Source organism: Syngnathus leptorhynchus, chromosome 12 (assembly GCF_054491065.1).
Source record: "Syngnathus leptorhynchus isolate UIUO chromosome 12, UIUO_Slep, whole genome shotgun sequence".
Lineage (NCBI taxonomy): Eukaryota > Metazoa > Chordata > Actinopteri > Syngnathiformes > Syngnathidae > Syngnathus > Syngnathus leptorhynchus.
In genome coordinates, this window is record NC_141206.1 from 3,897,134 (window position 1) to 3,921,787 (window position 24,654).

The window sequence follows — 24,654 nt, forward strand, 5'->3', positions numbered from 1 at the left end:
TCAGGAATCTGACCCACAGGTAATAGAGAGACAATGTCACTAGATTTAACAGCAACCCAATGGCCTGTTGTTTCCTTGGCAACAGTGGCAGGGGAGCGGGAGGAAGAGGAAGGCGGGGTTTAAAGGTGAAAAGTGATGAGGTGGATTGATGACGCGAGGTCGACGCGTAGATGATTACAGTGGCGGAATGGTGGGACGACAAAAAGAAAGAAAATGGAGTGATTGTGAAGTGCATAAAATAAGGGGAAAGACTGGTGTTACTTATTCAATTTGTCACATTCTATGTAAATTACAGGTAAAGAAGACTCAAACCATCAATCTATAGCGTTGTGGCAAAGTAGGAATATTATGTCTAATAAAGTTGAGGTTTTGCCAAAGTTTACAAATGAAGATGACATTTGGTTCAACTTCTACACTTTGTATCAAATGCATTGGGACTCATTATAAGGCTTTTCTTTTTTTGCTGCAAACTAAAAACATTTGGGTTTGATGTGCCGTAGCTATGAGACAAGAGATATTTTTTAAATTCCAGGTTTTTGCAACTGCATGTGATACACAACTTAGAATATTGTATAGTTTGTCGTGAGGGATCAAAATTTGGTTCGTTTTATTCATTTTCATTACAATTTAATCATTCTATACGTCACTTTTATGAATTGATAAATACCTGGATGCAAATAAAGCTTTTTAGAAAGTTGGACCCTAAGAGAAAAAAACGAGTTCAAATATAATTCATATTAACAGGTAAAATAAAAAATAAAAAAACATTTGGACAAGTAGAGCAACATCAGGAAAGTGACTGTGGAGGTTTCAGTTGTACAATATTTATTGAGTGAACACCTGTGCAGTTTTAAGTTAGAATTTTTAATAAGGTAGAATTCTTGGAAGCAGTAGGCATAAGCTGATTAGTTAAAAGTTGGAACGAGATGAATCGGTGGAAAAAATGTAGTCTAAATACTAGTGGGTCTGGTAATGGAGAGAATGTAGAATTTTTAATGAGGGAGAACTCTTGGACTCAGTAGGTCCATATATATATATATATATATATATATATATATATATATATATATATATATATATATATATATATATATATATATATATATATATATATATATATATATATATATATTTTTTTTTTTTTTACAAAAACAGTAATGACACCGGATTCACATGTTCATGGATAAAACCATGGTGATGTATTTATTGATGTTTTTGTTTGGTTTTTATACATAGAGTGGAACAATAATAATTCTCCAATTGTCTCCTTCATGTTTGATCATCAATTTATTCCACAACCCAAATTTTCTCATGTCTCTTTTTCATTACCAACCAAAATGTACAAAATGTAAAAAAAAAAAATGCTTAATTTGGTACAGATTCACAGGATGAACTATGGAAAGCATTATTAAAAACAAAAAAACTGAATGTAATGATTTGGTTTTGATGACATTTTAGAGTGAGAGAGTTGGAGGATAAAACAAATTGAATACCAAAAATAAATAAGAAGCAGATGACCTTCGGCCCTTCACTAATGCTACTGATGATTTATAGAATCCAGTTGAAGCCCGAACTAGCAAGTAAATAATGATAATGACGACTAATAATAATAACTTGGACATCTAAATAAATGCATGTTTTTTGATTACAATGTCAAAGGTTATATGACTGATGATGATGATGATGGTTTTGATGAGAACGAGGTCAATACTAGAGTTCACTATGCATAACATGGATATCTAACTGTAAAAACACTCATGCATAAACTCTGGCCTATAGCACTGCTATGTATGATGAAACTGTGATGCACTGACATAAGACTTTAAAGTAGGTATAAAAATAAATTCCACATGGTTGAATATTGAATTCATTTCTGGGCAGAAACATGTACAATTCCAAATGTACTGTAACAGTATACACACAAGAGGACAATCACCCCTTGAAATGAACCAAACAAATGGCAATACTAAATTACAAAAAATATATAAAGCAGTTGTCCTTATCATTACCAAAAGGAAAACAAAATAGAAAAAAAAATGACCACTATTTTAAAATCATCATCATCATTAGCATCTATGAGGTATATCTGCAACTGTTTGGAAAAGAGAGCACAGTATGCGCAAAACACTCAAATAGGTTTGGGTGTTTTCTCCACATTTAAAGCTTTGCAACCATCTGGGAAAAACAAACAAGTACCGTGTACAGAAAATAAGATCTTGACTTATGAGAGGATGCTTAGCTCTTGTTCGCAGAAGAGGAAAAGCAGCTCAGATTCAAGTTGGAAAAAAAACAAAAAGAAATCACAGAAATTCTTTGCTCTGATTATATTGCAAAGAAGCAAAGGACAGAGATGAAATTACAATATACAGCACTGAGGTTGTTTTACTCCCAAAAATATTTTTAAAAGTCAATGCCAAGGTTTAGACTTCAGACTTTACAAGTTTAGAATTCAATTATTGAATACATTAGGGGCTAAAAAAAAAAATATATATTGCTAATTCAGAGCAGCAATAATAACTGGATGTAAATAACCCGTACTGCTTTTATAGGATTATTTGATCAGATTTTGTATCACTTAATTGTCTCGACCGAGCTGACATGTCTGGGCTTTTAAGTGTATTCTTCTATATGTTTTTACTCCTACTGTGCATCTTTTTTTTTTTTTATCTCTATGAGAAAATGCCTTGACTTAAATAAAACAATAACTAGATTTAGGATTCGGGTGGCATTTAAAAGGGCAGCCCACCCCCAATTCCTCAATTCTTTGATGATGAGAGGTGCTTCAGTACTTACGCTCGTATAGCAAACAGGATCATGTATGTTTTGCTTTTTTTAAATAGCAGAAGTCATGGTGATAGGTGACACAAAAGTCTGACTTTCACATTTGTTGGCTGAACAAATCACATCAATGTAGTTGCTATGCCGTACACAACTGAAGACAGTCCAAGCCGACAACAGTAAAATCATGCTTGAACAAGACTTTTACTTAACTTGAAATTGATTCGGGTGACAAGAAAAAGGATTCTCGTATTCTTCCAATTTTGATCGAAATCCACAGTATTTATTTTTTCTCAATATCATTTATATGTGTGTCCCTTCTCTACATTTGGAAACAGAAGAGAAAATGCACCTGTCCTTGTATGTTGTGTGAGGAATACCATCATACTAAACAATTCCAATTTTCATAAATGGCTACCACATTCACATCATTTCTTTGGATCTGATCTCATTTGACCCATACAAAGGCCAAAAAGGGGTTTAGAAAGTAAATAAATCAATAAATAATCTGCAATACATAAGCAAGCGCGGAGCTGTATGTAAATGGAACTAAAGAGGAACAATATATTTTGTTTCTTTGGTTTCATTGTGATGATCAAACCAATGGATGGAAATTCAGTGAGACAGCCTTTCGGGTTCTCACTGCTGAAATAGACTTTGCTTTCTTTTCTCACACACATGCTTGGAAATTAATCATTGGACACACACACACACACACATTCATGTCTTTATGCAATTTGATCGCTGCAGCAGGTTTTTCAATGTGAAAATAGTGTGTGTTAGCATCACATCCCTTTAACAGTAACCTCTTATGATTTTGCACAGAATCTCAGATGAGACGGGAATAATATTACGCCTGGTTTCCAATGTTAAATTCCTGGAGAATTTTAATCACATTTACAGTTCACCTCTTTTATCATATGTGAATATCGACAGTTATTTTCGCTACACACAAAAAAAAAAAAAAAAAACATAAAGAAATGTTGATGTTTTAAATGTTTCATTTGTTTGTGTTTAAGTCTATCCAATCAGTTAGATACAAAATACTATAAATGAGTATTAGAGCCACACTGAGAAGAAAAGCAAAGCAAAATATTGCAGTAGCATTTGAATGTTATGAGAAATGGCGCAATGTCCATATGAACCTCATGCTGATATTTTTCTAAGCTTTCAAATGCTTTTGAATGTAGCAAATTTTAAGTATTGGTCAGGGTTTATAAAAGGTTAAGACAAGCAAAGATATTTTTTTACTTGGTATCCATAACGACCAACCAAAAAGTCACACTTTGTTGAGTTGTCAATGAAGTTAACGGGACTTTTGGGCATGAGGGAAACATTTTAAACATAACAAAATTTACAATTAAAATTATGACTGAAGTTTGAAAACATAAAATATTTTCTTCTCAGATTGACTTCTTTGTAAAATATAGTTATCGAAACACTTTTTTGTTGTTGCAAAAAATAGAGGGGTGGGCGCAATTGATAAAACTATCTATTTAATACTATGACAAAGAAAATAAATCCTTAACCAGGGTATGGGCTGCATGGATGTAAACACACACAGTTTATTTGTCTCTCTCAAGGATTCCAGTTATCTTTGGTAGTTCCATTTAAATCAATGTTGGCCCGCTCTTCACCTGATCTTTTTTTGTCTTTCTTTTTTAATGATCTAGAACGTCAGCCTGAAAGTCATTGCTTATTCCACAATGGTAAGCAGAATGCAAAGAAATGAAAAGAACAATTTAAACAATAAATTAGCAAGAATAAAGAGAGATGCAGTGCTCATCATTTGTTGGCCTATTCTGAGCCTTGTTTTTATGTTCAAAATTCATCATCCCCACGACAAAAGGAAAAAAAAAAAACACTGAGAGCATGAGTGGACATTCAGATGTAAGTCTAGTTTAACATTCCTACATTGTTCTGTCATTAAGTCTAAGCATTCATAAAACAACATTGCCTTTTTTTTTTGTTCATTTTTGTCTTCAAAGTAAAGCTAACAAAGAATAAATTAAGAGGCCTGGCATAAGCACTGCATCTTTGATGCAACTAACATTCTTAAATACATAAATATTCATTGGAAACAATTACATCTAATGAAATATCATTAAATTATCATCAAGTACAAACCTAGAGTGTTCTAAACACATTATAAATAAATACAGCTTCCAAAAGAAAGAAAAAGGAACATACAATGTAAACTTTGGCAAAGCTAATCTTCAGCAAAAGGGTAAAGGGTACAGTGGGAGATTTGGCAACACAATTTGTTCGCTTAAATTAGAAACATAAATTACATGAAATTAACAAACAAACAAACAAAAAAAAAACCCACACAGATTTAGCAAAAATCCTAAGTAGGAATGTAATACTAGACATAATTATTGGCAATCATATTTTAAGTACTTCGAGCAAACAAGCAGTGAAATCCTCTTTGGAACATTTTTGGTTTCATATCCTTTTTTTCTTTCTTTTTTTTTTGGTTTCCTTTTGCCTGTATTACATTCAGACAGAATTGCAAGTGAGAATGGAAAATGGCCGTCACCCCCCCTGGCTCCATAATCAACACCCCTCCGTTGGGTATTGTCAACACGATTGGAGGGCTCAGTGGGTGGGGGCATCTCTTTGGACTAGAAGCTTTACATACAGAAAGAGAGAAAATGAAGGATAAAGCTATTTGACCGATATTTGAGCAGTTTCTCTCAGTGTGTTTTATGTCGTTTTGGTTGCTTTTGTTTCTTGTTGTTGTACAATAAAATGGAGCAGCAGCAGAATTCCCCTCCTCTTAAAGAGCACGCTAATGTGGCTCTTCCAAGCTACACGGTTCCCTCTCCAAAACAGTGAGGTGGGCTTTTTGTGCAAGCTAATCAACAATGAAATGTGACGACTTTTGGGCAATTTCCTTGGTAGAATTCAGTTCAATTAGATACATTACGTAGAGTATGTCAGTGTGCTACTGTGCAGCAAAAAGTCTTTGGTATGAATTGTACGTCTCACAAAGCATTTTTGTAACTCTTCTTGCTTTAGGAAGCTCAACAATTCAGTCAGCAGAAACAGGAGTTTCATATTGGACTGGGGGGGGAAGCAAAACAGATGATGGAAGCATTGTAGTTAGCTCACAATTGGTGCTAGCTATTGTTTTTTTGGGTTTTTTTTTTTTTTCACTTTAAAATGGTAATTGATTGAATGGCTGGAATCAATAAAGATTCCCGCCGCGGAAAGCCTCAAGAAACTTGGAGGTAGACTTGCCTCGCGCAGAAGCTAACGGCTAAGGCTAATGAGACGATTCTTTCTTATCGTATACTTATTCAAATTAGCTTGCTGGAGCCACTGCCATTTAAAATTGCATGCATGTTTGGATGGAAAATTAAATGAATAAATACTTGCTGGCAAGCTAGTTACCAGGGGTAAGCAAACTTGACTGGAAATAATGTAAACAAACGGCAACAATGTAGGCCTTGTTGAAAAGTACTAAATTGCTTGGGAGAGAACTCAAAGTACATCAAGTGAGTGGTGCACACACGCTGCTTAGCCAAAGTTGGGCTTTTACAAGAGGAGGAGAACTGCTTCTGGCTTTAACAGTGAATCTTTGGTTTGTTAGCTGAGGTTTCTGTTGTTCGTTTAACCATTTTTACTTTGAAAAACTGCATAGGCACACGTTAAAGACACTCTTCAACCGTGAGAGACACATTAATGTTCGGACATTTGCAGGTCGGAGAGAAGAACGTTGATGGCGCCATCCTTTGCTTTCTTCTTCCCTCCTTCCTGTGTGGTTTTCCCTTTTTCAGTCCCATACTTGGCCGGCCTGACTCGACATCAGCCAGAACAAAGCTATTTCTCCTCTCCTGTGATGTCACCCATTTCCCTTCCCTCCTCCTCACAGCTTTGTCCTCCATCCTTGACATCGCTGAATCCACTCATTTTTTTTTTTTTTTTTTTTTCTGAAATATTTTTTGTTTGTTTTTGGTAGTAATACTCTTCCATCTTCAGTCCGTTTGTTGGAACAGTTAGGTGCAGAAAAAGGGTATTCTTTGGTTTCGATTCGTCAATAAATAGAAAAAGTCTCAGTGTCCATTTTTTTTTTCAAATCGCAAGCCTTTGGCTTGCTTCTAACCAGGCTCGGACTCAGCCTGGGGTTTCTAAAGGAGCAGGGGCTGCTGACTGGTGCCTTTGCTTTGGTTTGGTTGCTATTTTATTTTTGGTTTGATAGCTCACGTAAGAGATGATCGATGAGGTGATTATGGATCATAAAGGCTGCCAGATGCAGTAGGAGGTGATGGCGGTCGAGGTGTTTGGTGGGGGCCTAAGTATTTACATCATTATGGGAAAGGCTATACAGAGTGATCGTATAGGCGTATACAGTGTATTGGTAAAAATACGTGCTGGGTCACTTTCTTATGGACATCAAATAAATCCTAGGCTGCAAACAAAAGTTGGAATCTGACGATGGAGTTTTCATCAAACTGATTTGTCCAAAGCGCTAAATGTCCTCTTGCTTACGAAGCCAATGATCCTCTGCAGGAGACGGACTTTCCAGACATCGTCTTTAGATTGTCCTCTTTAACTATTACAAAGGCCCTGATTCGCCTGGGCAGTCCGTTCCCCACATGATCAAATGGTCTACTCAACCGTTAGTCTTTACAATGGTTTGATGGCAGTCCTAAATGGTCTAGTAAGATTTCAACCAAAAAGGAAGAACTAGTGTTGAAATCTTTGATATCGCCCAAATGTACTGATCATTAAGTCATTCACTGCCAGTGACGTCAAAGATACATTTTTTACTGGGCTGGCAGAAAATGATTTGAGGACCACCAATTGTGTGATACGGTTTCCAACAAACATATGATAAAAACTGTTCTACTATCTACAATAAATATCTAAATACATAATTGGAGTAAAATGACTGGCTTTAAACAGGAAATTGTAAAAACTGTACGATCCACTTTCACGAAGCGATTCTTAGCTTAACCGATTAAGCTTGACCATGTTTCTGTCAGATTGTAAATTTAGGCAAGGCATTTTGGAAATGACTAAAAGTTGTGTGAGTGTATGAATGTACATTAATACATTACAGCGTGTGATGACTCAAACGCAGAGTGGATTTCAGCCACTGTTTAGAAAAATGGCATCCTGAGTTTTCTAAGATGCGAAAAACCACTCAGCTTGGCAGAGAGAGCCCCAGTTCTATTGCAAAACAAAAAAAATGTGCTTCAACATTGTGCTCACATACGTTGTACATATTCACTATACTGAATTTGAGGAAAACTTGCAGTTCTACATGGCTCAGACGGTGAGAAAGGTCGATAGTGTCTTTGTGCTTCCGTTTTAAGCCATTTCCTAACGTGAAGAATTGTTCAATTGCGTAATTTTCTCTTTGGTAAGATTGAAGCTTAAAGTGATGCTTGTGAAGTAATAATTGTAGCCTATGTTGAACTCTCTTCTGGAGGAGAAATTACTTTCTGTTACTGTAACTGAACCTAAATGTGAACTGTTAAAAAAGAATCATAAGCTAGTCTGATGTTTTCATTGGAGAGAAACTATTCCATGCTCTTTGGTTTGGTATAATAAGTGACCTAAGTTTTAGACATCTGATGAAATGTCCATTTATTCTTTGCACATTCTGTAGTCATAAAGCTTTCATTGGTTAGTCCATTGGTTGGTTCCTAGCTTATATTGCATAATAGAAAACAATATATTGTCCTCTCGTCTTTGGTATTTGGGCTAGTGTGTCAGTTTCTTGTTCTAAATGAGACACCAGCAGTGAAGCTTTTTCCCTTTTTTTTTTTTTGGTTTATGTTTTTGATCATTTTGCTCTCTGGCAAAGCTTCTACCCTTCAGCTTCTGAATGGATTTGTAATGGATTTTGGAAAAGGCGGTTTGGCTACAAGTCGTCACAGTGAGCAGCCCCTCTCTCACTTTGTCACCTTTGACAAACAAACAGACAAACAAAAAGTAAAACTTTTGGTTTCCGCTCCTTGCTTGGATCGGGCCAAACCTCGACCCGTGCCCTCAACCTTGCAATCCCGCTACCTCAACCCATCCCATCCCACCCCACCCCAACCCAAACCCGTCATCTACCCAACCACCTATTGTCACGCTTTGGTACAAGTGCTAGACGCTGAAGATTGGGCGCCGGGACTGGCTCCGTCATCTGTCCATTTGTCCAGACTCCGACGGCGGGCGTTCATGAAGAAATTGCTGACGGTGGTGAGTTCGAGGCCCAGTTGCTGCGAGATGGTGAGCTGCATCTCTTTGGAAGGTCGTTTGTTTTCTTTGAAGATGGCCAGCAGCGTTCGCCTCTGCAGGTCGGTGAAGACCAGCCGGGATTTCTTTGGTGTGTTGTTGCGCTCCTTTGCTGTGTCTTGCTCCTTCCGCTTGCACGCTACAAACGATGAATGAGAAATGACACAAGACATGAAGAATGTAAGAGTCAATATTTTATTACAAACGAGAGGGGCAGTTTTTAAATCACATAATGGATGAAAAAAAAAAGAGATCACTCAGACACACACACAAACAAACACAACCGCTGCCATCAATAAACAAGCAGCACGTGTAGTGGAACATTCAATCATTTTTTTTGTTTTTTCTCACTGTCTTATCGGGGTTACAGTGAGGATCAAATGCGCAATTATATTATTCAAAACGCGTTTACCGGTCCGGGAGCACGGGGTAATATTGAGAATAAAGCCGTTGGTGAGTGTAAAGGGGAGGAGGGATGTATTCTATAAAGGTGAGACGGGATCAATGGGATCAATAAAGCATGGTTGCGCTGTCTTGTATCAGATCTCTGCCGTGTCGCTAAACACGTCTATAAACACAGACAGTACGAGCAGAAAATATGGAAGACCACTTGGTTAGTTTACCTCTTTGGTTTCGATCATAGTAATACATAAAGCATTGTAGTAACGTCATTGAGCAGATGATACTGCAATCAATTTTGTTATGTCAGTATTATTCAGTCCTTTATTTCACAAAATAGCAGCAGAGTAGAAGTCAATAATTCCCTTCCTCAAAGAACAATCTACATTAAAGTAGGAGGACTCGGATCCTTTTAACACGGCAATTTGTTCTCTCTTTCGAGGCCGTTTGTCAAACAATTGTATCCCCCCCCCCCATGTGACTCCAAGACTCAACAAACCTGTAGACTTTGCACAAAAGATAGCACTGACAAACTGACATCATACTTGGATGAGAGTTGAAAGTTCACAAGATGTGTGGATTCAGGCTTTATTCTCGTTTCACCCGTAAACAGTCACAGACAGCCTCTGGATACAGTTTGCTTCGTGTTCCATTAATTACATATAAGGGTATAGCAACTAATAAATTATTATAGTTATCTAGTTAGTAATCTATTTTTATCCAAGTAATCTATGATGTGTCTCTAAGTGTGTGAAAGAAAAATCAAAGTAGAGATTCTAAACAATGATCTGACAGCATCTGCTCAAAGTATCTTTGGTATTTTAGACGTAACATGAAAAATGCACTCACTTATTGGATAATGCAGATACGGTCTAAAAAAAACATTGTTGTCTCATGAATTGTGTTAGCAACAGAAAACTAGCAACAACAACAAAAAAAAAAGCAGTTATTTCCAAAAGTCAATACTTGAAGACATTTACAATTCACTCCAGTTGACACTTGTGGTGCTACGGGAATGAAAATATTTTTTTTGCCTCATCTTTGATCTTTTAGGCCCCTTCGCTATTGCTTTCATCATCACTCTTTTGTCTCCATTAGCTCTCTGCACCATCATCTTTCATCTATCCTCCTTCACCACCTTCTTCATTTGACTTATTTTGGCCCGCTTGCATCACTCTCGACTGCCTCTCGCTCATCTTCCTGCCCCTCCTATCATTCTGACTTGCTTCATCCCTTTTTTTTTTTTTCCTTTCACCATGCCGTGCCTTCTCTGGCACTCTGTATCATTTTTTTTTTTATTGCACCATTACCACTTAAGCCTGGTATCCATTACACTGAGGGCATGTAAGTGCAGGGTAAGTAGTAAAGTCGTCCTTCAACATACATTTCGCTACTGGAGTGTGGCGCCACATTTTGGCACATCAAAACACTCAATCAGGAGCCAGCAGAACCGAATGATTGTTCTGTTCAATCTTTTGTCAGCAACTTGTCACAACTGAAATGAGGTCTTCCAAATATTAGCAGTCAACATAGCTAACCACTATATCTTTCAATATCATAAAAACATATGGTCATTTTTAAGCCATTTAATCATAAATAAATACATGAACGAATAAATAAATAAATAAATCCATTCATCTATTTTCTGTACTGCTTTGTCCCCACGGGGGTCACGGGCGTGCTGTAGGTGGGGGACACCCTGAACCGGTTGCCAGCCAATCGCAGGGCACACAGAGACGAATAACCATCCGCACTCGCACTCACACCTACGGGTCAATCAGCCTATCATGCATGCTTTTGGGATGTGGGAGGAAACCGGTGTGCCTGGAGAAAACACACGTGGGCACGGGAAGAACGTGCAAACTCCACACAGTGAGGGTCGGAGGTGGAATCGAACCCGCACCCCCTAACTGTAAGGCGGACGTGCTAACCAGTGCTCTACCGAGCCGCCTCAAATAAATAAATAAATAAATAAATAAATAAATAAATAAATGAATGAATGAATGAATGAATGTCTTTCTTCATTTCCTTTTTTTTTTTTAAAAACCTTACCAGACATTGTCATTATATTTATTTATTTTAAAAAAAAATCCTTATTATACACAGAGAGATTCTTTAATATAAAAAAGCCTTACTTTACATATGTATAATTTTTTTTTATGAACAAATAGCCTGAATGTACATTGTCTTTTTTTATTCCAAAAAGCCTTATGATACGTTGTCATTATTAAACATAGTCATTTTTTTCAAAAGATATTAACATTCATGGTCATTATTTTTATTTTAAAAAAAGCATGGTCAATTAGTTATTAAAAATAACTCCCATACATGATCATTTTTTAAGCCTTATCTCAAGTTGTACTCTATGTTGAGCGGGCAGCGTGGGATCGATTTCTGCTTAGGATCACGATATGACACATGGTCACCTTTAAAAACAAGCCTTCCTATACATCGTATGTATCCTTTCGGATTGTCTAATACCGCTATGTGGACCTCAGTTCAAGACCATTCACCCCAAACACCGGCCCACACACACTGTGATGTCCTTGAGCAAGACACTGACACCCTGTACTGCTCACCGGGCGTTTGCTCCAGTGGCTCCCTGCCCCCAGTGTGGGCCGCTGACAGAGTGAGTTGGCTATGTCCACTAGTGTGACAGGTCAAATACAGAGGTCAGATTTCATGAATGTATGTGGACAAGACACAATGATTTTTTTTTATTGTCGACACACACACACATGCACTACATAATGGATTTATGTTAAGGCGTGCAATATTTTAGCACTTAGCAATCAGCACTACATAATATCCTGGTATATGTGTGTGTGGTTGTGCTTAATGTACCGTGATCATTTCCTCTTCCCACCGGAAATGCTCTCCCTCTGTCTCGACAGTACATTGCATCTCTGGCTATTTTCAAAAGGAAAACTCCCCAAATATAAGTATTATAACTGGGTTGGATCTAAGCCTTGATAGTGCAACAATTTCTTCTTTGTTAAATTCAGTCGTGGCTGTGATGTCACAATAGTTTTGCTGCCCCAAGTACAAGCAGTGGCAAAAGTTGTACTCTATGACTATTAATTAAATCAATGAGCCACACTGTCTCTGTTAATGTAAACACACACACACACATAAACTTGTTTGAGATCAATTCCACAAACATACTGGTGGAAATACCCACAGGAGCACTAAAAGTGTAATCACCCGTTCCTTGAAGACGTTTTTAGCGTAAAGAAAAATATGAAATTACATCAGAGCTATTCAATACACTTAGCGGCTGAAGCACTTAATCATTAGTGCAACTGATTGGAGATCAATAGGAGCATACAATTAATGGTGTAAATGTGCTCTGAGTGTGTAGGTTGGTAGGTATTTGTGATTGGGAACAGAAGATTCAATTGTGTTTTGAAGCTGTTTGCTTGAATCTTGAAAACGTTGTGTGACCACTCAAAAAAGGATTCTCTGCACACTATTATCAGTCCACCATGTATATGGTGATTCCATCAGACCAAGGTCGGATGGATGGATGGATGGATGGATGGATGGATGGATGGATGGATGGATGGGTGGATGATCTCTGCCTCTGTTAGTTTCCAATCCTTTGGTACCAGTCTTGTCATTTGACCACTGAAAAACGTACTTCATTTTCATCCATCCATCCATCCATCCATCCATCCATCCATCCATTCATTTTCATCCATCCATCCATCCATCCATCCATCCATCCATCCATCCATCCATCCATCCATCCATCCATCCATCCATCCATCCATCCATCCATCCATCCATCCATTTTTACTGTCCACGCATGACTCAATCTCACCAGAATGAGGAACTAGCCTCCAAATTGCTAAAAAAAAAAAAGTTTGAATTTCCAAGCAAGTATCATTGGAGAGATATAAAGGCTTCAGGGAAAACATTCACTAACCTTGACTTGCTAAATGTTGACAGTGAGGATAAGTCAAAGGCAGCCACTGTTTAGTCACACGCACACACCACACATACACACACTAGACTAATAGATGATGAGTTAACCGGCTTCTCTGTACTCGTTCTTATCAGCTTTGTTTTTGGTGTCCCCAAGCCATCGGTGGTCTGTCTCAAAGCACACAACACACGGCAGAGAGCAAACACAGGTAGAAAGATAATATTCTGCAATCAATAGATTGGATTGTTATTGATGATTGATCCAGAGGTTGTGGAGCTATGAAGCGAAATCCTGGAAAACTGCTCACCTCTCTATTTTAACCATTGCCAGGTCCTATAAATGAATCCGATTTCTGCCTGTAACATGCAAATCAGCCTAGACAGCAAAACAGTTGCAACAAAATTTTATTTATGATTTCGTGGAGTGAAAGTATATTATGGGGTGCAGTGGTTGGCACAAGGATTGGGTATAGATAATGAGCGGATGTAGATCATTTGGAAGAATGGTTCAGAATGGATAGCCAATGAGTGAGGATGATAAATGGAAGTTCTCGATGGCCAGATAGTGAATGGATGCGCACACATTTCTAGCTACTCCCTCCCGGTAAACTGTCGCTAATAAAGGCTGTCATATCTACAATTGGATCTTATCCATCTAATCTAAAACCTAATCCAATAAGAGACAGTATCAACTAAATGAATCCAGTTATGTGGCACAATCAAATAGAAGAGGATTCCAGCCAATCTCATAAGTCTAATGCACATCAAAACGAAAGCTCCTTTTAATGCTTTTACCACAAAATTTGAAGAAAAGGGTGGGGAGGCTCGGACCATCAGTTTTCTTCATGTTCAGGTTTGCTTCGGACTTGTCAGCACAACCAGAGCCAATGATAAGCCTCGGGTCATCTGAAGAAACACTCTCTGGAGGGGAGATAATACTATATTCTCTCTGTTTCAAAATTGTTGAAAGTAGCCGATTAAGTCATAATTCATTATTTTATACGAGAATTATTGCTAACGGCAAAAGACATGATGTACTATACTGTGTTTGTCTACTAGACGATTAAATGAAATGAAATCATGAAATTACGGTAATGTAAAAAAAAAAAAAACAATCTCTCTTACCGCGCACTGAGCAAATAACCAGTGAATCATGCTTGGCTTGATAACAGTGAACTTCAACATACATGCTGCTGAATCAGACATTGGCCGTTATCAATATTAGCTGAGTTGCATCAACTCCTATGACATTAAAACACTCTGAGAGTATAAACATCTTCACAATTATGCAAGTTCCATGCATGGACTTTGTTTTAAAGTCTGCACTTGCTGCAGGATTCATTCGGAATGGCAAAATACAGGCGACAAACTGAATGTTTACAAAGGTGCACTAAACTATGCTGTTTCCCATTTATTGTCCTTACTATTGTTTTATTTTCCTTCTATTTTGGTGGCAAAATCATAAAACTCTCTCTGAGGAGTGCATACGGTCAGTCAGCTCTCCCTTCTCCATTCGATGCCTCCCCTTCTCTTCCAGGAACCAGTCTAGATCAGGTTCCTACGGATCAATGGAGAACTCGGTCCGTACCGTTTACGTTATCGTTGCCAGTATTAATGCTCTTTTAATCTGCTCTGGATTACTGCCATCGATCCACATACACCAACCCCAACACACGGGCCAAGCCCAAACTGCTGCTTCACCATCAACGCTGCAGAAACACACAGTCACACACGCACACACACACAGAATATCGAAATAAAGCAAAGCAGAGACAACAAATGTTGCTGTTTGGTGTCAGTATCTGAGCATCAGCTGAGCATTGATCCACTACAGACATCAGCACATTTGCAGGCAGTCGAAGCAACACACAAACAAGAACAATCAAACAAAACAAAAGTATTTTACAATGACACTGACTGTATGATTCATCTATGTTCTACTCTTTGTTTTGGTTTGTAACATGTTAGAAAAAAGTAGGCAAAAAATGCTGATCATTGCTTTCTTAAGTAAATGCAATCGATGATTCAACACAATTTTCATGGACGATGACGGAGATTTGGGAACAATAACCGTTGACAAGATGCAATTTTGAAGGGTTTAGACCAGGGGTGTCAAACAAAATTTGGTCGTGGGCCGCATCATAGTCATAGTTTCCTTCAGAGGGCCAAAACAAGTTCAAATCTTTTAAAAAATGAATGGAAATAAAAATTGCTAGCAAATAACTCTATTTTTTAAAATTGAACTCAATTTTTAAGTATTGGCACATGAAGTTGATGCGCAATTTGTCTTTACGGGCCACATAAAATGATGTATCTGACCCGAGACTCGGGTTTGACATCTACGGTTTAGACAATTTCACATGAAAAAAGTATCCAAACAAATAATTGATTATTAAAAATCATTAATGATGAATTTATTGACTGATTAGTTGTCGATTAATCCATTATTCATCGCACCTCTTCCATTGGCCTAACTCACTTTTTTTTAAAAATATATAGAACATATAAACATCACACTTTTCGACACTCATGGAACTAAACACTGTTTTGCAGGTAGATTTTTTTGTACCATTATACTATGAAATCAGATTTACCAATTTTAATCTATTATTACACAATTTCATCCAACGCAAGGTCGAATACCAAAAGGCCTTTTATTTGTCCTTTGATTTCTCTCAGTGCTGTTTGTCTTTCACCGTAAAGCCTGTCCAGCTCCGTGCCGCCTGTCTTTATTCATTACACCTGCAGACAGAGTTATTTCAGCCACGCCATGACACCAATACTAATGAACCCGAGGGAGTTGGCAGTTGGTGAGACGGAACATTCTGAATGACAACACAAAGTGGAAAATGAAGGTTGGTTGGTGAGTGATGTCCAAAGTCTCTTGTTTTTTTTGTTTATTGGTTTGTTTGTGTTGCTACATCAAGAGTCACAGTAGACACTGTTTGAGACACTGAATTTCATCAAATCATGTCCAAATATCCATTAGCCCAGGAGCCAAATAAGAAAATAAGCGCACAAGTTACTGACGCCATGGTTCAAAACTAAGTAAATGTTTGGATACTTTTTTTTTTTAATGATATCATATCAGCCCCCATGTATTGTCGGACAAAATATGCTTTTTTTCAGGAATTTCTTTCTCCATGTTTCCACCTATGTCCGAAGAGAACATAGAATTAATTAATATTTATCAGCCTTTTATGAGGGATTTTTGTTAAAAAAAAAAAAATAGATAATTTGCGGACCCATTGAGCTATCCTTAGCCTCTCAATTGCCCTCTCCAAGGAAAAAAAATTCAAGTTTAAAATTTAAATGAACAACTTTTGATCCTGCAGTAGATTTTTTTTATTTATTTGTGCATTCATTCACAATTTTCATTTGTTACTTTCTAAATAGTGCTTGGGACAAACGTTAAAAAAAAAAAAAATCAAATACCTCAATTTTAAAATTACATCAACCTCTGTGAACTTTCATGTCAATTTCCATTTTAATTGTGAGTGTTATTCATGAGCAGAAAGACATTTTGCTCATTCAAAAAGCGCTGGGTGCAGTTGAAAACAGGGCTCCAGTTCTTCCACACCAAACCCATCTAACCATGCCTTTCGAACAGTGGTTCTTAACCTGGGTTTGATCGAACCCTAGGGGTTCCATGAGTCGGTGTCAGGGGTTCGGCAGAGCCTCCACTGCGATGGTCCGAGCACACCTGATTTATCGTGTAAATTCGTGATGACGCATATCTAAACTGGTCTCGTAACGGCAACAGCAGAAGTAACACTGATTTGCAGGTATGTAATTTGTCGTGAGTTTAGCCATTGTGTTTTTTTTTCTTCTTTGAACGAGGTGGTATGGTACTATGTCTTGAATTGTTTTGGTTTTTTTCACTAAAGAAGGGTTCGATGAATGCGCATATGAAACTGGTGGGGTTCGATACCTCCAACAAGGTTAAGAACAAACAATTATTTAAAAAAAAAAAAACCAAAAAACTGATTTCAACTTCAGGTTGAGAATTGCGTTCATGTCCCTCTTTCAACCTCGATGAGCTCAGCGTACAGTTGTCACGTTTGATTTGACCGCCTTAATAAAGCTGAGACAGGACCAATTTCTCTTCTGAACTCGGACAGCTCTATTGAGCCGGACAACACTTGTACACCTTCATTGTGCCATAATTGCTGTGGCTGGACAGAATGAAATAATTCACTACACAACGCTATAAAATTCTAAGTGTGAAAAGTTGCAAAGAGTAAGAATGAGCAAGGTTGATGTTTACACATTTAAGATATTGATTAGCTGCTGTATTATTTTCATGCTTGTGTTTACAGCCGCTAGTAAAAACGAGTTTAGAAATCCTGACCGGAGCAGCTAGAAATAACGACGGTTCTCTTTCCCGTTGACTCAAAAGGTGAGAAACCAACAACAAGCACAAAGCAAAAGACCTTCAAAGGCCACTTGCTGATGTAGGGCGACAACAGGTCTCTCACTTTATGTGGAGCAGCACAGCAATCTCTTGTGCTACATCCCACAGTTTGATTGACTGTCGTTTTCTAAAGTCAGTACCCCGCTGGACAGACTAAAACCTGTCTTTTATCCCGAGGCTATCAACAAAAAAAAAAAAAAGCAGTCAAGGCTGTCATCACAGGTCGGGTGCCAATCAAACTGTGCATCCTGCAAACACCGCAGCTGCCTTTGCTTTATCCAGCAGATTGAGAGGAGCTGCAGTTACTAATAACCTGGTGGAGGTGATGAAAGGCACTTCTCAAAAGAATGGTAACAACTGTCAAGAAGGCATCAATCTTCGTCACCTTAATCCCATGTTGGTTACAAAAAAAAACAATCATAATAAATAACACAATATAACCCTAAATACTAACAGTGACATTGCATTCGCATGTAAATATTGACGTTCTTCTTCCATCTAAGTGTTGCATCATGTTATGACGGTGGTGAGTAAACAAGAAGACAAAATTGCAACATTTTCTGTCAAATCTCCTCAAACTGACACACTACAAAGCTCCAACGTCTCCTCCCAGCAGTCTAAAATCTATTTTTATGGATCAATAGCTGACTGTGAATATGCAGGAGGTCCAAAGACGAGAACCTGAAAACAGAGGCAATCTCTATTCCCATAATCTGCAACTGTAATACACACAAAACACAAGGAGAGTAACTGCTGGTAATTGGCGTGCCATAAAACAGAGTCCAGCTCATTAATAATGCAAAGTCTGCTTGTAGCTGGACTACGTAAAATGGAAAATGTGTACCGTCTAATCAGTTGGGTTTTCAGTGCAATTCGACCCAAACTGTTGGATTAATAGTTCTTACGCATATTTAAAATGTCAAAATGAACATATTGGGCCAAGTTTTTCCAGTCACCTAACGGTTCCATTTCCACTTCACTTAAATTTATGTGAGTTCATCCTATGTCAGTATGATTTATGTGATCCATTTTCCTTCATTACTCAAAAAAAAAATAAGCTGTGTAATTTAAAAAAGCCCGAGCCAGGATGTTAAATCTATTGTTAATTACAAGCAAAAAATGTCACAAAATGCATTACTGTAGTACTGATGGAACTGTTGAAATATGAGCTCGCCTATTCTAACACTGATTTGCGGATCGTTTTCTTTTCATCCATAATTCACTTGGAGTCACTGGCAGCATCCTCCAACCAAACAATGGGATCCACACTCCCTCCCCCCTTTTTTTATTCCCTCCCTCCATTTTGCCTGGTTAACCCGGCTGTGAGGTGAAGAAGAAGTGAAGTGAGCAGACCGAGGAGGGTCACGCCGAGATTCCCATCAATAATTCATCGGGCTGCTGCTGCCTCTGCTCTTGTGTTCAATTCCCCTGACAATCACATAATACCTCCCCCCAAAAGAGAGAATGAGAGAGAGAAGCAGATTCCCAAAAAAGTAGGAGGAGGAAAAGAGACAACACTCGGGACACATTTCATTTGAGCGTTTTCCAAGTCAAGGAATCTCCTTCAGGAGCGTTTTTGTAGAAAGTAATTCTAAATTTCACAACCCTTAGAAGTGATGGGTTGGGCTTGACACGGTTATGAGCCCACCAAATGTATACATCAACACAATTCATAGTCAAGAGCTGAGAAAAATGACTTCAGTCTTTGGAAAATCCCAAAACTGGACGAGACTGCTTGTTGCAGATGTCTCTGTGTAGCAAGTGCAGTACTTTTCGAAAAGCATTTATCATGGCTGTGATGACAATATAAAGTACCTACAGTGTAAGGCAGTAGAGCACAGACCAAACAAAAGAGGAAAAAAAAACCTGGAGAGTCATGTTTGTTGGCAGGCTACCTCCAGATTCATAATAAACTGATAACCAGGGCTATTATAGTTTGGAAAGGTGGACAGTTCTCTCCCATTTCATTTCAAGTAGATTGGATTCAAGTAAAACAAATAATTTCCCATATCTGCACTTTCTACAGCGATAAACCAAAATAAAATGGGATCCTCCTTGGCTAAAACGCTAGCTTTGTTGTGTGTGTGTGTTGGGTGAGGGGGGGGGGGGGGGGGTCAGAACACGGTGGCCAAATTTACAGCATCTGTAAGTGGAAGTAAGTCAGCTGTGCTCACTCCCACAGCGGCGCAAATGCCCCTTTTCTTCTGATAATAATGTCTAATATATAAGGTGACACAATAACTCTTTTGTATTTATAATGACATCTAATGATAATAAAGCAAGATTTCAAGAGCGAATTGTAGATGTTGAACTTAAGTCAGACGGTGAAATAAAAGGAAGCTCTGCAAGACAGCAGGAGAAGGTTGCTGTTGAGTGTGTATGTGTGCTGCCATTTTACAACACAAATAGCATGAGAGCACCTCACCCCAACCCCCTCCTTCACTCAAGGCATTTCCTGTTAATCTATATAATCAAACAACAGCCGTCAAAAGCAAACAACCCCTGCCACGGGGTCGATAGACAGAAATCATGGAATCAAAGAATGGTGCAATTGTGCAGAGATAATCTCATCTGTCAGAGCTTGAGCACAAACTGCTTATATGCACCCTTGAAATGGGGCCAAACAAGCATAGGCTAGTCCTCACTCCTCAGTGCCCTTTGTTGCTTGTTTTTGGACAGATTTACATATATTTATCTCCAAATGTTTGCATTGATCCCTCTTAACAAGCAAATAAGTACAAAACTGTTCTGCCAAAATTACATCGATTGATTCTTTTTCTTTAACTTTAAAACAGACAAAAAGTTAAAAATTAAAAGACAAAAGTAGAGCACATTATTCATGATCAAAAGCAAAAAAAACGATGTACACCACAATGCTAGAAACTTCAGAGTATTTTGAAACTTTGGTTAGTATTATCAAAATAAAATGTGTATTCTACAAGAATATATATATATAAAATAGACGTTGATAATTCACAATGTAATTTTATTTAGCTATAACACAAGCCACAAATGAGAAAAAAAAAATGTCTTCAAAAAATTTCACTGATCAAAATTCTGAGAGAACAAGGTTACTTATTGGCAGAACACAATGTAATCAGTCCATTTAAGCAAACCACCAATAACTACAATAAAAAGAATTGGAATACACATAAATCTAAATTAAAATCGAATCAATGGTATATGTTCACCAAATAATTCTCAATTATATACAACTCAATCCAAAATAAATAAATTTCCCATTGTTTTTAATTTAATAACAAACCTTGTTTAAACAGTTTGGATGAATGTACCATATGCAAGGATTTTTTTTTTTTTTTTTAAAAAAAACGTTTTTATTTTTTATCTAAAATAACTCTATACTCCACAAATACTATTTCAATTTTAGGATATTTATGGTCAAAAGTTTTTCTTCATTACTTTATTACCAAATGCATTTTGTGCCTTCTTAATTTTTATTTTTTTTACACAGTACCCAATAACTATCCTTTAAATATTTAGATCTGAATCAACATTTCTCTTTATTTAATTTTGCTTTTAATTAATGAGTTTAATCTTTTTTTTTAATGTAAAACATTAGTTGGGCTGCTGTACGAATGTGGAGGCAACTTACCATTAGATGCAAAAATTACATTGCATTTTGCAAATTGCATTTATGTTTCTTAATTGTAATCAATAACCCTGCACTATTTTTTAACTACAAAACCAAATATGCCTTTTTGCTGAAATGAATGTTGCCCCGATGTGAATAAACAAGAAAACTGCTTGCACAGCAACTAAACCTCAGCTGTATCACTCAAACCTCCTTTTGGTGCAATAAAATGTCTTTCCAACATCATCTTTTTAAGCGCCCAACACAAACACACACCTCAACCTTTTGTAAGGCCCCTGCTGCTGTGGCTGTGTTCCCTTCAGACAATGGGGAATTGTTGTGGAACACAAACCAGGTTCCTCACTAGAGGGGGCCCCAGACCCACTGAAGTGTCAACCTTTCTGTCACAACCTCCTGAGCCCCTCAAGCAAGCTGGATTCGTTTAAATAACTATATCCATCTATCCATTTCTCTCTCTCTCTCTCTGACTCACAAAAAGTGGGAACTCCATTCAATGAAGAAAGACTATTTATTTTTTAATCATAAGCAACGACAGTTGTGTGGAATTTTCTATGAGCGTTTCCTGTGTGGGGACATATAGTAAGGGGCACGGTGTGTTTGGAGGGAAATCCTCTGACCTGGTCATTCCCCATCGATTGCCTTTTTGTTGATCAATAATGGTAAACATAACGCTATCTAAGTTCAACTAAATATAATGAGTTTCACTTTATCGTTTCTTCTTTTTCTGCCTTTAAGGAGGAAGGCAATATTTTAAAATAAAGCCAGCCAAAGCATTTGGTGGTAATTGAGAAAAAAAAGGGACGTGGATTTACATTTTGTGAAGTTATCGCACAATAAAGAGCAATGCACATTCAGAAAATGAGTTACCTGCCAGTCTGAGAGTCGACATCCTCTGAAACTCGGGCTCCTGCAGCCACTTCCACATGCGCCTAAAGGTCTCCCTGCCCGACTTTAGTTTACTCCAGGGTTTGGGGTTCCTCAGCAGGTCCGAGAGCGTCCCCTGGGAACGACACAGGACCCTCTGGGCGAAGATGGCCTGAGGAATGCTGTACCGTTTCAGCTCGGCTGTGATCCTCTGTGCCACTTCCTTGGTGTTGATTTCCTCGAGCTGCCCCGAACTGTTCCCCCCCGGCGTCCCAGAGGAGGAGGGCGGCCTTTCCCTGGTGGAAGCTAACACGGGACCGTGAGCTGGAGAATGGAGGTGGGGGTGGGGGGGCTGTCCCGTTGACGACACAGGATGTCCTGGGTGGTGCATGCCGTTCAGGTGCGGCATCATCCCGCCCGCCGGGCCACCGAGGCCTCGGTGCTGGTGGTGGTCCCCTCTGGTGAGCATGGAGGTGGTGGGGTCAAAGTTGAGCATCTTGTCGTGACCTCCGTGCGTGGTGACGCCGTAGTTGTGCAGACCCTGCTGGGTGTTGTGGAGGGAGCCCAGGCCATTGCCGATCACCGGGGATAGACTCTGACCCATCCCGGACATGGGATCCTTGTGGTAGGGGTTGTAAATGTTGTTCATGCCCGGCAGCCCACGCTCGTCCCGCATCAGAGTGAAGCTCCCGCTGACATTGCCGGAAAGCCGCTGGTGATGGTGGTGGTGGTGATGATGGAACTTGTCGGACACGGTGGAAATGGGTGGAAGCGGCTGCAGCGGGGTTAAGGTGGTGTAAGTGCCGCTCATCCCCATGCCGGGAGAGGACGTGTCGCAGGGGACGCTCATGGCGTGGTGCAGCGGCAGGGACAGATCTGGACGGTACTCCCCACTGCCGTCCAGTATGCTGGCCATGCCGGACACCATGGCCGAGCGCGATGACGCGGCAGCGGCAGCCAGGTCCTGGTGTATCCGCAGGGCAGCCGCTGCCGCCGCCCCGTGGCCCCCCACCGCCCCCGAAGAGCTCCCGCGGCCGTGGTGAGGGCTGTGGCCGCTCATCAGCTCCACGTCAGGGGCCACAGAGCTCACCGCCACCCCGCCGTGCAGGCTGCCGATGCCGTCCATTGTCATGTCCGTATTCATGGCGTAAGCGTCCAGGTCCTTGGCCAGGCATCGATAGGCGTTAGTGTAGGCAGTCTTCATTCATCTGTCGTCAGTCCATCAGGTCGAGCGGAAATATTTCTCCTTCTTCTCCTCCTTCCTCTCTCCTCGCCTCTTCTTTCCCCCCCCCCCCCCCCCCCCTCCCCCTGATGCGCCGGGACGGGTCAGTAGCCGTATCCCCCTTTTCCCTTCACTTCCGCGCTTGTTTCCCCGTCCTCCGGTGGCCTCTCCACTCTGCTCTCTTTGTGTTTCTTCCCCGGTGAGTGTACATCCGAATTTTGTTGTTCTCGATCATACGGGCCTGTTCGGTGGCTCCCCCATGTCCAGCCCTCTCCTCCTCCTGTGTTGCTCTGCTCCTCAGACGGGAGCTGTCCACGGTCCCCTAGTGGACCGCTCAACCCAACCTGCTGCCGAAGGGAGGGGTGGAAAGAAGACAACACGTGAATGGGGCGGCACATTTTTTGACGGATCGGACGTTTAACCAATCGGTATAAGGTTTAGAGCATAGTAGGCGGGACCAACAACATGCTCTTGTTGGAATAAAGAAATCACTTCAGCCTTTATGAAAAGATGAAAACTAAACTAGTCGCATTCAATGTTGTTATTCACATTCCAAACATCTTAAATATTTATATTTTCTGTTTTATTCCATTTCATATCTTCCAAAGTTCGATTAAGTCTTCATCCATCCTTTAAATTTTCCATGTGTCGCTTTAATCTGAGCTAACCTTCAATATGCAGAAATAAGTGCACAAATTACATCTAAACAATGAAATAAAGATTTCAAATAACAAAGGGTGTACAAAAATCTTGTCTTGCAAGGCAAGCAATGCTCTGTTGGTATTAGTATTTCAAGTCATCACAAAGATAAAATTCCAACACTGTTAACTACAACATAAATATTACATTGATGGCGTCAGTCCGAACCAAACATCTTTGCAAAGGCAGATGTTTTGATATAGCCCTTTCTCTCTCGGTGTGCAGGTCTAAGCCAATTAGTGTGCATTATATGGAGAATTTATGTGGACAGTCTATCCCAAAAAAAAAATAATAATAATAATATATGTGAATAATGTGGATGCTACATTAAAACAAACATTTGACTGAATAGTCATTTGAAAAATGCAGTACACAAAGACTAACTTACACTGCGGAATAAAACTTGAAATGAATTTAACAAAGCAAGTGAATATTCTTGTTCTTCAACAATTGTAAATAGGTGAAATCAAGGCCACGTTGTCTGTAAAGTGGAGGTTTCAT

General features: G+C 39.0%; 1 protein-coding gene across 1 annotated transcript; it reads right to left on the minus strand.

Moving 5' to 3' along the window:
• Positions 1-4,560: 4,560 nt before the first annotated feature.
• onecut2 (one cut homeobox 2) lies at positions 4,561-23,518 on the minus strand. Its single transcript, XM_085926060.1, has 2 exons — positions 22,236-23,518; positions 4,561-9,154 (listed from the first exon to the last, which is right to left on the minus strand). Exons 1-2 carry the CDS (start codon positions 23,434-23,436, stop codon positions 8,865-8,867), a joined length of 1,491 nt encoding a protein of 496 aa, XP_085782186.1. The 5' UTR covers positions 23,437-23,518; the 3' UTR covers positions 4,561-8,864.
• Positions 23,519-24,654: the final 1,136 nt, after the last annotated feature.